Source organism: Amblyraja radiata, chromosome 4 (genome assembly GCF_010909765.2).
Source record: "Amblyraja radiata isolate CabotCenter1 chromosome 4, sAmbRad1.1.pri, whole genome shotgun sequence".
Lineage (NCBI taxonomy): Eukaryota > Metazoa > Chordata > Chondrichthyes > Rajiformes > Rajidae > Amblyraja > Amblyraja radiata.
In genome coordinates, this window is record NC_045959.1 from 104,195,228 (window position 1) to 104,209,712 (window position 14,485).

A 14,485-nucleotide genomic window follows, 5' to 3' on the forward strand; every position below is an offset into this window, starting at 1 on the left:
ACAAGAGGGTGTGTGTCTCTGATTGATAAAGCCCCACATCGGAGATTAGTGGGCAAAATTAGGGCACATGGTATTCAAGAGAATTTATTGTCATGTCATAGGACAATTAAATTCTTGCTTTGCTTCAGCACAACAGAATTATATAGCAATGTTACAAAATTTTGAGATTTAAAAAATCAAGTCTGTAATTTATCCCATCGGATAAAGCATAAAAAGAAGTCAGACACCTAATTCACTTTCATATCTCAAGTATTAAAAAAGTTATGGCCATTTTCATACTCGGAAATTAGCATCTTGTTCCCTATTGATTTTCTATGGACATAACAAAAAAGCTGTGATCGTGTGCAGTCAAAAGCCCATAACTTTCTTAAAAATTAAGAGAACTGAATTAAATTTTCAGTTATCGTAGATTGAACCATTCTGAAACAAATATAAAATAATCTTACTTGGATGACCTGAAATTAAAGCATATAATTAGTTAGTTACCCAAGTGTAGCTAATTTCAAACTTCAATTACCAGATCTAAACATCTATCCATTTCTTAATAAATGATTAACATTTTTAAATAGCCTAAGTGTCCAAATAATATTCATAAATAATTCACAATAAAACATGATTTTTAAATCTCATTTACATTAATTTATAGGCCAAATGGAAGGAATTTAGTGTTCAATTGCTGTAAATTATAGTCCATTTTAAATCAGCTTTCTAGTGGGATCCTGTGAACGCGCTGGTTTAGAACGTTCACATTGCGCTAGATTTGTGCCCTCAAATGCCCAGAAAAGTACTGCGGGATATAATGGGCCCAAAATGAGCTACTCGCAATATTAAACTTTGTATAAAGAGATCTTAAGAAGCCCTTTTTAATGTAAAAATATGCAGCCTACCTTCAGTTGTTTGCTCTATGAGACCCTGACAGCTGCCGTTGTTCGCGGGTTTAGAGATTGATTTTTAAACTACTATAACTATTATACGAGGCCTTTAAAACTAATAATAGCTTTTGCGACGGGGTCTTCCAGCGATTTTTCGTTAATAATTAACTAGGCTGAACATCTTCGATTTGAACAGCCTAGAGAAAATCGCGTTTTAAACCCGCCCCCCTCTAAACGGCGCCAAAATCGCGCACACCCGCAGCGACAGATTTTCAGCGACGCTTCAGGTAGGCTTTGCAACATACCTAAATTATAGAAGGCATGAATACGGAACAGATCAGTGTGTCCATATACCATTGTATAATACATACACACATGAATAAATAAAACAGATAAAGTGCAAATAAACAGATAATGGGCTATTAATGTTCAGAGTTTTGTTTGAATTGAGTTCAATAGCCTGATGGCTGTGGGGAAGTAGCTGTTTCTGAACCTGGACGTTGCAGTCTTCAGGCTCCTGTACCTTCTATCTGAAGGTAGCGGGGAGATGAGTGTGTGGCCAGAATGGTGCGGGTCCTTGATGATGCTGCCAGCCTTTTTGAGGCAGCGACTGCGATAGATCCCCTCAATGGTAGGGAGGTCAGAGCCGATGATGGACTGGGCAGTGTTTACTACTTTTTGTAGTCGTTTCCGCTCCTGGGCGCTCAGGTTGCCAAACCAAGCCACGATGCAACCGGTCAGCATGCTCTCTACTGTGCACCTGTAGAAGTTAGAGAGAGTCCTCCTTGACATACCGACTCTCCGTAATCTTCTCAGGAAGTAGAGGCGCTGATGTGCTTTCTTTATGATTGCATCAGTGTTCTGGGACCAGGAGACATGGATAGAAAATTGGTTGGCAGACAGGAAACAAAGAGTAGGGATTAACAGGTCCTTTTCAGAATGGCAGGCAGTGACTAGTGGGGTACCGCAAGGCTCGATGCGGGGACCGCAGCTATTTACAATATACATCAATGATTTGGATGAAGGGATTCAAAGTAACATTAGCAAATTTGCAGATGACACAAAGGTGGGTGGTAGTGTGAACTGTGAGAAGGATGCTATGAGAATGCAGGGTGACTTGGACAGGTTGGGGGAGTGGGCAGATGCATGGCAGATGAAGTTTAATGTGGATAAATGTGAGGTTATCCACTTTGGTATAAAAAACAGGAAAGCAGATTACTATCTAAATGGCGTCAAGTTGGGAAAAGGGGAAGTACAACGGAATCTGGGGGTCCTTGTTCATCAGTCTAGGAAAGTAAGCATGCAGGTACAGCAGGAAGTGAAGAAAGCGAATGGCATGTTGGCCTTTATAACAAATGGAGTCGAGTATAGTAGCAAAGAGGTCCTTCTGCAGTTGTACAGGGCCCTAGTGAGACCACACCTGGAGTATTGTGTGCAGTTTTGGTCCCCTAATTTGAGGAAGGACATTCTTGCTATTGTGAGAGTGCAGTGTAGGTTTACAAGGTTAATTCCCGGGATGGCGGGACCGTCATATGCTGAGAGAATGGAGCGGCTGGGCTTGTACACTCTGGAGTTTAGAAGGATGAGAGGGTTTCTTATTGAAACATATAAAATTGTTAAGGGTTTGGACACGCGAGAGGCAGCAAACATGTTCCCGATGTTGGAGGAGTCCTGAACCAGGGGCCACAGTTTAAGAATAACTAGTAAGCCATTTAGAACAGAGACGAGGAAACACTTTTTCTCACAGAGAATTGTGAGTCTGTGGAATTCTCTGCCTCAGAGGGCGGTGGAGGCCGGTTCTCTGGATATTTTCAAGAGAGAGCTAGATAGGGCTCTTAAAGATAGCAGAGTCAGGTAATATGGGGTGAAGGCTGGAACGGGGTACTGATAGACGATGATCAGCCATGATCAAGTTCAAGTTCAAGTTCAAGTGAGTTTATTGTCATGTGTCCCTGTATAGGACAATGAAATTCTTGCTTTGCTTAAGCACACAGAAAAATAGTAGGCATTTACTACAAAACAGATAAATGTGTCCATATACCATGATATAAATATATACACACATGAATAAATAAACTGGTAAAGTGCAAATAACAGAAAGTGGTTGTTAATAATCAGAGTTTTGTCCGAGCCAGGTTTAATAGCCTGATGGCTGAGGGGAAGTAGCTATTCCTGAACCTGGTTGTTGCAGTTATCAGGCTCCTGTACCTTCTACCTGAAGGTAGCAGGGAGATGAGTGTGTGGCCAGGATGGTGTGGGATGGTGTGGGTCTTTGATGATACTGCCAGCCTTTTTGAGGCAGCGACTGCGATAAATCCCCTCGATGGAAGGAAGGTCAGAGCCGATGATGGACTGGGCAGTGTATACTACTTTTGTATCACATTGATTGGCGGTGTTGGCTCGAAGGGCCGAATGGCCTACTCCTGCACCTATTGTCTATTGATGAGGTAAAACCAGGGTGACCATTAGAAAGGAGATAGGGAGGAATTTCTTTAATCAGGGGGTGGTGAATCTGTGGATTTCATTGCCATAGACAGCTATGGAGGCCAATTCAATGGATATTTTTGAGGCGGAGATTGACAGATTCTTGATTAGTACAGGTGTCAAGCGTTATGGGGAGAAGGCAGGAGAATGGGGTTGAGAGGGAAAGATAGATGAGCCATGGTTGAATGGCGGAGTAGACTTGATGGACTGAATGGTGGAGTAGACTTGATGGGCCGAGTGGCCTAATTGTGCTCCTATGACTTGAATTTATGAACCATGGAGATGAACTGCAAGTAAAATTATCTTGGCCAATGAGTGAATGGAAAGCAGTTAGAGAGTGACTTGTGTTTTAGGTTTATTATTATCACGTGTATCGAAATACAACGGAAAGTTTTGTTTTGCATGCGATTCAATCAAATTGGATAATACATACAATCAAGCGTAGATGGAGTCAAAGGTGGAGAGTCTGGTTGTGTGATCGACTGGGCTACATCCAAACTCTGCAATTTCTTGCGATCTTTGACAGAGCTGTTCCCAAACCTGAAGTGGCTGAAGAAGAATCCAACCGGAAACATAACCTATCCACATTCTCCAGAGATGCTGCCTGAAGCACTAAGTTACCTGAAGCCACTTAGTGTCTTTTTTTTTGTAAACCAACATCTGCAGTTCCTTGTTTCTACCTCTATGTTCCCATACCAAGCGGTGATGCAACTCGTGTAGGAAGGATCTGCAGATGCTGGTTTGCACCGAAGATAAACACAAAATGCGAGAGTAACTCAGCGGGACAGGTAGCGGGGAGGCCCCTGAATCTCAGTCTGAAGCAGGGTCTCGGCCCGAAACGTCGCCCGTCCCTTCGCTCCAGAGATGCTGCGTTATTCCAGCATTTTGTGTCTATCTTCTGTGATGCAACTCAACAGAACATAAACAAAAGAACTTGGAGTTAACAAAATGCAGAGCAGGTAGACATGGTCAGCTGGGCACATCCTCCACTCCCAGAGAGAAATAAATTAAAAGGAAAAATGCGGGAGCTGAGCTAAATCACAGAATGGACAACGGATACAGGCAAATTACGGGACTGTACCATGAACTTATATCGGCGCCAGAAACGTAGCGACATTTGCCTAGGTGAGGCCTGCTTTTTGATTTTACTGGGTTGTATGCAAAACAGAGCATTTCACTGTACCTAGACGAAATGTTTAAGAAAGAACTGCAGATGTTGGAAAAATCGAAGGTAGACAAAAAAGCTGGCGAAACTCAGTGGGTGAGGCAGCATCCATGGAGCGAAGGAGCGCCAATTCCTTCACTCCGTAGATGCTGCCTCACCTGCTGAGTTTCTCCAGCTTTTTTGTCTACCTTCACTGTACCTAGAGGTACCTGTGACAATAAAGTATCAGTAATTGATTGATCATTGATTAAAGTTTTGGAGTTGCAGTTACAGAGTCATACAACACGGAAACAGATCCAACTTGCCCAAGATGCCCCATCTACACTAGTCCCACCTGGCAGCCCACGTTTACCCTATATCCCTCTAAACCTTTCCAATCCATAGGTTTAGGATAAATTCCACTTGGATTTCACAGATTTAAACTGGACTAAACAAACAAACCTATCTCTTACAAATAAAAGAAGGCTTCAGGGTGTCAGGGGTAATGGGGAAAAGGCAGGAGATTCGGGTTGAGAGGGAAAGATATATCATCCATAATTGAATGGCAGAGTAGACTTGATGGGCTGAATGGCCTTATTCTGCCCCTATAACTTATGAACAAATGTAAGTTAGATATTGACTGATGTGCTTCATTCATAATGATAAAGATAAATTCCAAATGAATGATACAAGAGTGCCCTCTAAAGGTTGATTCCAAGTTATTTCCCAGGCTCAAAGAATTAGCAACATTTTAAATATAATTCCATTTAGATTCCTTCATTTTATAGTATATTTTCATGTTAAAATTGAGTCAATTTGCTATTCATCTTATTCAGTGATTCATATATACACAAAATCATTTTTCTTTGCATTGGATAAATTGGATTAAGTCGTCTTAGAGGAGATGAGGTGGCACATTAGGGCATAACGTACCATGGAGTTGAGGGACTAACAGTTAATTCTATTTTTTTACCAGGTTTCTGTTCCCATTTGTGGCCAAATTGGGCAGTTGGATACAATTCATAAGTATCTAAGATAGACACAAAATGGTGGAGTAACTCAGCGGGTCAGGCAGCATCTCTGGAGAAAAGGAATGGGTGCTGTTTCGGTCGACACCCTTCTTCAGACTGAGAGTGAGGGGTGAGGGAAGCCTTCATACCTCTAGTTTCCCTCCCTACTGATCAGTCTGAAGAAGGGTCTTGATCCGAAACATCACCTATTCTTTTTCTCCAGAGATGATGCCTGACCATTTGAATTACTTCATTTTGTGTCTATCTTTAGTGTACACCAGTATCTGCAGTTCCTTCCTACTCATATGTATCTATACAGGCGATAATCACACCTATTGTTGGAAAGTAATGTCCCACACCACTCATCAAGTCAATAGAAAACTGAAGAGGAAACTGAGAGGCAATTTCTACCTTCAAATGATTGTTTAAAAACCTGTTGATGTGGAAAGAGATAAGTTCAATTGATTTTGTGGAATGCAGTTACAAGGAACTGCAGATTATGGTTTATCAATAAAGACACAAAGTGCTACAGTTACTCAGCAGGCCAGGCAGCATCTCTGGAGAACATGGATAGGCGACATTTCAAGTTGAGACCCTTCTTCAGCTAAGGAGGGTCCTGACCTGAAATGTCACCTTTCCATGTTCTCCAGAGATGTTGCCTGACCTGCTGAATTACTCCAGCGCTTTGTGTCTAAGTTTTGTGAAAGATGTTGATCTTTAGCAACTGGTTCCATGGAGAACTGATGGCTACGTACAAGTCAAAAGTCAGTCGTGAGACACAAATGCCCCATCCTGATAGACTAGATGCATTTCACCTCTCGCTCCTTAGCTTTACAACCTCCTGGATCTGCAAAAAAGGCACAGGGAAGCGAGTGCAGCAATGGTCTACAACCCAGACCTCTCTGATTTTATTGAAGAAGACTGCTGTGAATTTTTTTCTCTCATCCAAATTGTGTTGAAGGCATGAGCAAGGGAGAATGGGAAGCATTGTTTTATCTACTATACACACTTGATGACAGCTTGGCTAGTTTATGACCAAACAAGCTGGAAAGAGTGCAGAGATTTACGAGGAGGTTGCCAGGACTTGAGGGGCTGAGCTATAGGGAGAGGTTGGACAGGCTAGAACTTTATTCCATGGAGCGCAGGAGGCTGAGGAGTGATCTGACAGAGGTGTATAAAATCATGAGGGGAATAGATAGAGTGAATGTACAGAGTCTTTTACCCTGGGTTGGGGTATGAAGAATCAGGCGATATAGGTTTAAGGTGAGAGGACCAACATTTAATAGGAACAGGATTTTAAGGCAGAGATAGCCAAATTTGTGATTAGAACATGCGAAGGGTTATGAGGAGAAGGCAGGAAAATGGGATTATGAGGCAGAGATCAGCCATTATTGAATGGCGCTGTAGACTCGATGGACCGAATTGCCTAATTCTACTCCTATAACTTGTGAACATGGACCTTGCCCCATACACTTTTCACTCAGCGTATGGGGCAAGCTACCAGAGGAGGGGTTGAGGAAGGTACTATAAAAACAGCATTTAAAAGACACTTGGACAGGTACATGGAAGGGAAAGGTTGAGAGGGATATAGGCCAAACATGAGAAAATAGGACTAGCTCAGATGAGGCATCTTGATCAGCATGTGTAAGATGGGCCAAAGAGCCTGCTCCCTTGTTGGATGACTCTATGACTCGAAGTGCAGCTTTCTTAATTGTTAAGATGATCCAGCTTTAGTCAACTGGAACATCATCAATTGACTAAAACATTTTATTTGACCTTCCACTATCATAAACTCATTTTACAACATCGAGGAATCTTTTGCCTATATTTGATGGATAAACCTAGCTCCAAATGCAAACCAGAAACTGTTATTCCCAAATAATTGTTTCCCTGCAAGACATTATTTATTGTTGCCATGTTTATGGCACCCGTTCAGGGTGGCACGATGGCGCAGCTGGTAGAGTTGCTGCTTAACAATGCCAGAGATCCGGGTTCAATCCTGACTACGGGTACTGCCCGTAAGGAGATTGTACATCCTCCCTGTGACCGTGTGGGTTTTCTCCGGGTGCTCCGGTTTCCTCCCACCATCCAAAGATGAACAGGTTTGTCGGTTAATTGACTTCTGTAAATTGTCCCTAGTTTGTAGGATAGTGCTAGGGATAATCGCTGGTCGGCGCGGACTCGGTGGGCCGAAGGGCCTATTTCCACGCTGTATCTCTAAAGTCTAAAATCTTGATTCTGACCTCAGTTGCTCTCTGTGTGGAGTTCACACGTTCTCCCTGTGACCTTGTGGGTTTCCTCTGGGTGCTCTGGCTTCCTCCCACATCCTAAAGACATGGAGGTTTATAGGTTAATTGGCCCCTGGCAATAACCCCTAGTGCTTGGGGGAGTGGATGAGAAAGTGGGACAACATAAAACTAGTGCGAACGGGCGATCGATGGTCGGCGTGGACACGGTGTGCCGAAAGGCCTGTTTCCATGCTGTGTCTCGAGTCTAAACTAATTTGGCATCGTTTTCCAGCAGGACATTGCCTACGCCAAGAAGCAGACAGTGCCCTCTGACTCACTGTTTCCAACATCACAGAAGATCATCTTGTGCTTTGGAGCAAACAAGGAACACTCGCTTCTCCAACATTTTCAGGGGTTCTGTTACACTCACAAATTAGCAGATTGTTCTGAGGAATTTTGTTTACAGCTAGTAAGCATCATTAGGAACAGATGTTACAGGAAAAGAGCCCGTTGAAAAAAGTCAAGTGTAGTAAGAACAAAATTTGAAATTTACATGAAAAATCTAAGTTTTTGATGACACTAAACTTTAACAGGATTGTAATAAGTTCATAATTTGTAGGAGCAGCATTAGGCCATTCGACCCATCAAGTACACGCCGCCATTCAATCATGGCTATTCTATCTTTCCCTCTCAAGCCCAATCTCCTGCATTCTCCCCACAACCCGACACCCGTACTAATCATTAATCTGTCAATCTCCGTCTTAATTGACTTGGCCTGTCTGTCGCATTGAATTACACAGATTCACTCTTCATCCCTTTTCAGAAGGTATGTCCTTTTATTCTGAGGCTATGGCCTCTGGTCCTAGACTCTCCCACTGATGGAAACATCCTCTCCACATCCACTCTATCCAGGAGTAATCTTGAGGTATAGTAGGGAGGAACCTTGGGAAACGACATCTTGATTCTAGTGATTCGTGATACTCTACTTTTAGCTTCCCTTTTCATAACATGACTGTCATGAGAGTTCACTAACTGATTATTCAGTTGTAGAAACAAGGAACTGCAGATACTAGTTTACAAAAAAATGGTGCCCGTCCCACTGAGTTACACCAGCATTTTGTGTCTATCTTCGGTTTAAACCTTCCGACAACATTATCTGTCCATGTTCTCCTGAGTTGCTGCTTGACCCGCTGAGTTACTTAATGTCTTCTTTTGTAAGCCAGCATCTGCAGTTCCTTATTTCTATGGGAAATTTATCATATAGTGTAATGTTTAATAATTAACAAAATAATACAAACTAAATGTTATAATGAAATAATATAGTAAAAAAAATGTATGAAGTGGGAGTATTTGTTATATTTACCTAACACACTTGGTGACAAATTGCCTAGTTTGTTACCAAACAGATGTAGCTTCTTTAATTGTGTTAGATGCTTCAGAACTTCTGGAAGTGCTTCAAGTGAGTTATTTCCCAGGTTGAGATCAGTCAACTATAAAACAGATGTAAAGATTTCCCATGTATTTTGAAACATTTTGAAACTGTCATTGTCACTAGAGATGCCAAACAATCTGTTGCAACATTGATTCCTGGGTAACAATTCCCAATGTCCAGGTCTTACTTATAAGTTCATAAGTGATAAGAGCAGAATTAGGTCATTTGGCTCGTTGAGTCTGCTCCCCCATTCAATCATGTCTGATCTATCTGCCCCTCTCAACCCCATTCTCCTGCCTTCTCCCCATAACCCCTGACACCGGTACTAATCAAGACCCTATCAATCTCCACCTTAAAAATATCCTTTGACTTGGTTGGCCTCAACAGCCTTCTGTGGCAATGAATTTCACAGATTCAACACCCTCTGACTAAAGAAATTAAGAAGGGTCTTGACCCGAAACATTGCCCATTCCTTCCCTCCAGAGATGCTGCCTGTCCCACTGAGTTATTCCAGCATTTTGTGTCTACCTTCGATTGAAACCAGCATCTGCAGTTCCTCCCTACAAATTCCTCCTCGTCCCCTTTCTAAAAGTACGTCATATTTAGTCTAATTATAATCAGCCTCTTCGATTTAGTGGCAGCACAATTTACGTCCATCATACCCCATTCTTTCAATTCAATCATCTTCTGACCAACCTAGGCGTCGTCGACACTCTGAGTTCACATTGCTGGAGCTCATGCAAACCATTCTTACCTTGCGAGACTGCTGAAGGGAAAAAAAAACCCTCCTCAAATTGCATTTTATTGACGAGAAGCTCACAACGCCATGGGGCATCAAAGTCTGCAAGTTTAGGTATTCAGTGGGCGGGGTTTGTAACTGAAGGGCCGTGGGCGGGACCATGTAAATAGAGGGGCGTGGTCGTGGGTTTATGCAAATAGAAGGGCGTGGTCTGGTATATGCAAATAGAGGGACGTGGTCCAGGACAGTGGGCTGGGGTTTATGTAAATAGAGGGGCGTGGTCCCCTCTTTTGCCATAGAGGGAGTACAGAGAAGGTTCACCAGACTGATTCCTGGGGTGGCAGGACTTTCATATGAAGAAAGACTGGATAGACTCGGCTTGTACACGCTAGAATTTAGAAGATTGAGGGGGGTTCTTATAGAAACTTACAAAATTCTTAAGGGGTTGGACAGGCTAGATGCAGGAAGATTGTTCCCGATGTTGGGGAAGTCCAGAACTAGGGGTCACAGTTTAAGGATAAGAGGGAAGTCTTTTAGGACCGAGATGAGAAAATCATTTTTTACACAGAGAGTGGTGAATCTGTGGAATTCTCTGCCACAGAAGGTAGTTGAGGCCAGTTCATTGGCTATATTTAAGAGGGAGTTAGATGTGGCCCTTGTGGCTAAAGGGATCAGGGGGTATGGAGAGAAGGCAGGGATGGGATACTGAGTTGGATGATCAGCCATGATCATATCGAATGGTGGTGCAGGCTCGAAGGGCCGAATGGCCTACTCCTGCACCTATTTTCTATGTTTCTATGTCCCGGACAGTGGGTGGGGTTCATGTAAATAGAGGGGCGTGGTCGTGGACAAATGGCGAGGTTTATGCAAAGAGGTGGGAGGGCGTGGTCCGAGTTTATGTAAATAGAGGGGCGTGGTCCCGGACAATGGGTGGGGTTCATGTAAATAGAGGGGCGTGGTCCCGGACAATGGGTGGGGTTCATGTAAATAGAGGGGCGTGGTCCCGGACAATGGGTGGGGTTCATGTAAATAAAGGGGCGTGGTCCTGAACAATGGGCGTGGTTTATGTAGAGTGGGCGTGGTCCGGGTTAATGTAAATAGAGGGGCGTGGTCCTGGACAATGGGCGGGGTTTATGTAAAGAGTGGGCGTGGTCCCGGTCTATGTAAATAGAGGGGCGTGGTCCTGGACAATGGGCGGGGTTTATGTAGAGTGGGCGTGGTCCGGGTTAATGTAAATAGAGGGGCGTGGTCCTGGACAATGGGCGGGGTTTATGCGATTAGAGGGGTGCGGCTTCGGGAGCGGCCGGTAATGGCGGCCCTGCCCCCCCACTGCATTATCTCTCCTTCCCCACCCCCCCCCCTTACGTTGTCGAGTGCTTGCAGCTCCGCCGGCAGCTCGGTGATGAGGTTATTCCTCAGCTGGAGCCGGGTCAGCGCCTGCAGCCGGCCCACCGCCTTCGGCACCCGCCGCAGCTTCTTGCCGCCCAGGTCCAGGTGCCGCGCGTTGCCCCGCAGCGCCCGCAGCACCAGCGAGTCCGCCATGGCCCAGCGGCCGCCGCGTCTCCATGGCGACGGCGGGGCGCGCCCCCTCTGGCGGCCGGAGGGTCGAGCTGCAGCCCGTCACCGTCACCCGGTCCTCCAGGCCCGCCCCCTCCGACCGTCGGAGCGCACCCCCTCTAGCGGCCGGTGGACCAACCTGCAGTCCCGTCCCATCACTCATCAAAGATAGACACAAAAAGCTGTGTCCCAAATCCCTCGATTATCCAATTTTTAACAGTGTCCTAGTGTCAAGTATTTCCCAAATCTACAAAAGCCTTTCTAAATCCATCTACTTAAATGTACTAGGAAAGAACTGCAGATGCTGGTTTAAATCAAAGGTAGACACAAAATAAACAATAGGTGCAGGAGTAGGCCATTCGGCCCTTCGAGCCAGCACCGCCATTCATTGTGATCATGGCTGATCAGTACCCCGTTCCTGCCTTCTCCCCATATCCCCTGACTCCGCTATTTTTAAGAGCCCTATCTAGCTCTCTCTTGAAAGCATCCAGAGAACCTGCCTCCACCGCCCTCTGAGGCAGACAATTCCACAAAATGCTGGAGCAACTCAGCAGAGATACTCCAGCATTTTGTGTCTACCAACTTAAATGTACTTCTGTTACCTGCTTACCTCCATAGCTCTTGTGCTCCTATTGAACAATAAAGTAAGCATGCAGGTGCAGCAGGCAGTAAAGAAAGCTAATGGCTTCTTCGCTGCCTTCATTGCAGGAGGATTTGAGTTTAGGATCTTGGAGGTCCTATTGCAGTTGTACAGGGCTGGTGAGACAGCACCTGGAGTATTGTGTGCAATTTTGGTTTCCTAATTTGAGGAATGATATCATTGCTATTGAGGGAGTGCAACGTAGGTTCAGCATATTAATTCCCAGGTTGGCGGGACTGACCTATGAGGAAAGAATGGGTCGACTGGGCCTGTATTCACGAGAATTTAGGATGAGAGGGATTCTTATAGAAACATGTAAAATTCTTAAAGGATTGGACAGGCTAGATGCAGGAAAGAAATTCTCGATGTTGGGGGAGTCCAGAACCAGGGGTCACAGTTTAAGAATAAGTGGTAGGCCATTTAGGACTGAGATCAGGAAAAATGTCTTCACCCAGAGAGTTGCGAATCTGTGGAATTCTTTGCCACAGAAGGAAGTGGAGGCCAATTCACTGGGTGTTTTCAAGAGATAGTTAGATTTAGCTCTTAGGGCTAAAAAAACATCAATAGATATGGGGAAAAAGCAGGAATGGGATACTGATTTTAGATGATCAGTCATGATCATATTGAATGGTGGTGCTGGCTCGAAGTGCTGAATGGTCTAATCCTGCAACTATTTTTCTGTTTCTAATATTGTGAAGCTACTGCAAATAAGCACATAATTGTCAACTGCAACATACGTAGGACTTTTTTTTTTAAATTTACTTGTTCGTGGGATGTAGACATTGTGAGCAAAGCAAACAATTATTGTCTATCCCTCTAAATAAAACACAAAGTACTGGAGTGCCAAGGGAGCACAGTGGTGCAGTGGTAGAGTTGCTGCCTTACAGTAGCAATGTTACAAAATTTTGAGATTTTAAAAATCTAGTCTGCAATTTATCCCATCAGATAAAGCATAAAAATAAGTTTAATTTGACACCTAATTCACTTTCATATCTCAAGTATTTAAAAAGTTATGGCCATTTTCATACTGGGAAATGAGCATCTTGCTCCCTATTGATTTTCTATGGACATAACAAAAAAGCTGTGATCGTGAACAGTCAAAAGCCCATAACTTTCTTAAAAATTAAGAGAACTGAATGAAATTTTCAGTTATCATAGATTGAAGCATTCTGAAACAAATATAAAATTATCTTACTTGGATGACCTGAAATTAAAGCATATAATTAGTTAGTTACCTAATTGTAGCTAATTTCAGACTTCAATTACTAGATCTAAACATCTATCCATTTCTTAATAAATGATTAACATTTTTAAATAGCCTAAATGTCCAAATAATATTCACAAATAATTCACAATAAAACATGATTTTTAAATCTCATTTACATTAATTTATAGACCAAATGGAAGGAATTTAGTGTTTAATTGCTGTAAATAAATGCCCATTTTAAATCAGCTTTCTAGTGGGTCCCTGTGGAACGCGCTGGTTTAGAACGTTCACATTGCGGTAGATTTGTGCCTCAAATGCCGAGAAAAATACTGCGGGATATAATGGGCCCAAAATGAGCTACTCGCAATATTAAACTTTGTATAAAGGGATCTTTAGAAGCCCTTTTTAATGTAAAAATATACAGCATACCTTCAATTATTTGCTTTATGAGACCCTGCGGTTGCTGGTGTTCGCGGGTTTAGAGGTTGATTTTTAAACTACTATAACTATTATACGTGGCCTTTAAAACTAATAATAGCTTTTGCGACGGGGTCTTCCAGCGATTTTTCGTTAATAATTACCTAGGCTGAACATCTTCGATTTGAACAGCCTAGAGAAAATCGCGTTTTAAACCCGCCCCCTCTAAACGGCGCCAAAATCGCGCACACCCGCAGCGACAGATTTTCAGCGACGCTTCAGGTAGGCTTTGCAACATACCTACTTACAGCGCCAGAGACCCAGGTTCGATCCTGACTACGGGTGCCGTCTGTACATAGTTTGGATCTTCTCCCCGTGACGCCGTGTGTTTTCTCTGAGATCTCCAGTTTCCTCACACATTCCAATGACGTACAGGTTTGTAAATTAATTGGCTTTGGTACAAAATTGTAAAATTGTCCCTCGTGTGTAGGAGAGCGCTAGTGTACGGGATGATCGCTGGTCGGCACGGACTCGGTGGGCCGAGTCGATAGGCATCTGGGGAGAATAAAATGGGGTTTGTGTAGTGTCGATGCAGTGGATGTTTGGTTGGCACAGATTTGATGGGCCCAATGGCCTCTTCCTCCGCTGCATGTCTCGAAGATTCTAAAGTTGATAAAAAAGTTGAAATGATAGGGCGGCACAGTGGCGTAGCTGCTGCCTTACATCCCCCTCCCCCCCCCCCCCTAAACTCAGCG

General features: G+C 43.6%; 1 protein-coding gene across 7 annotated transcripts in view; it reads right to left on the reverse strand.

Annotated features, from left to right (window-relative positions):
• The window catches only part of lrrc69 (leucine rich repeat containing 69), a 36,690-nt gene extending 25,211 nt beyond the window's left edge, over positions 1–11,479 (reverse strand). For all 7 annotated transcript variants that reach the window (XM_033020147.1, XM_033020145.1, XM_033020149.1 and 4 more), the window contains exons 1-2: positions 11,275–11,479; positions 9,102–9,228 (exon numbers count right to left, since the gene is read on the reverse strand). In XM_033020147.1, the coding sequence (XP_032876038.1) occupies positions 9,102–9,228; positions 11,275–11,451 (304 nt within the window). In that variant the 5' untranslated portion in view covers positions 11,452–11,479. The remainder of the gene's footprint in view (positions 1–9,101; positions 9,229–11,274) is intronic.
• Positions 11,480–14,485: the final 3,006 nt, after the last annotated feature.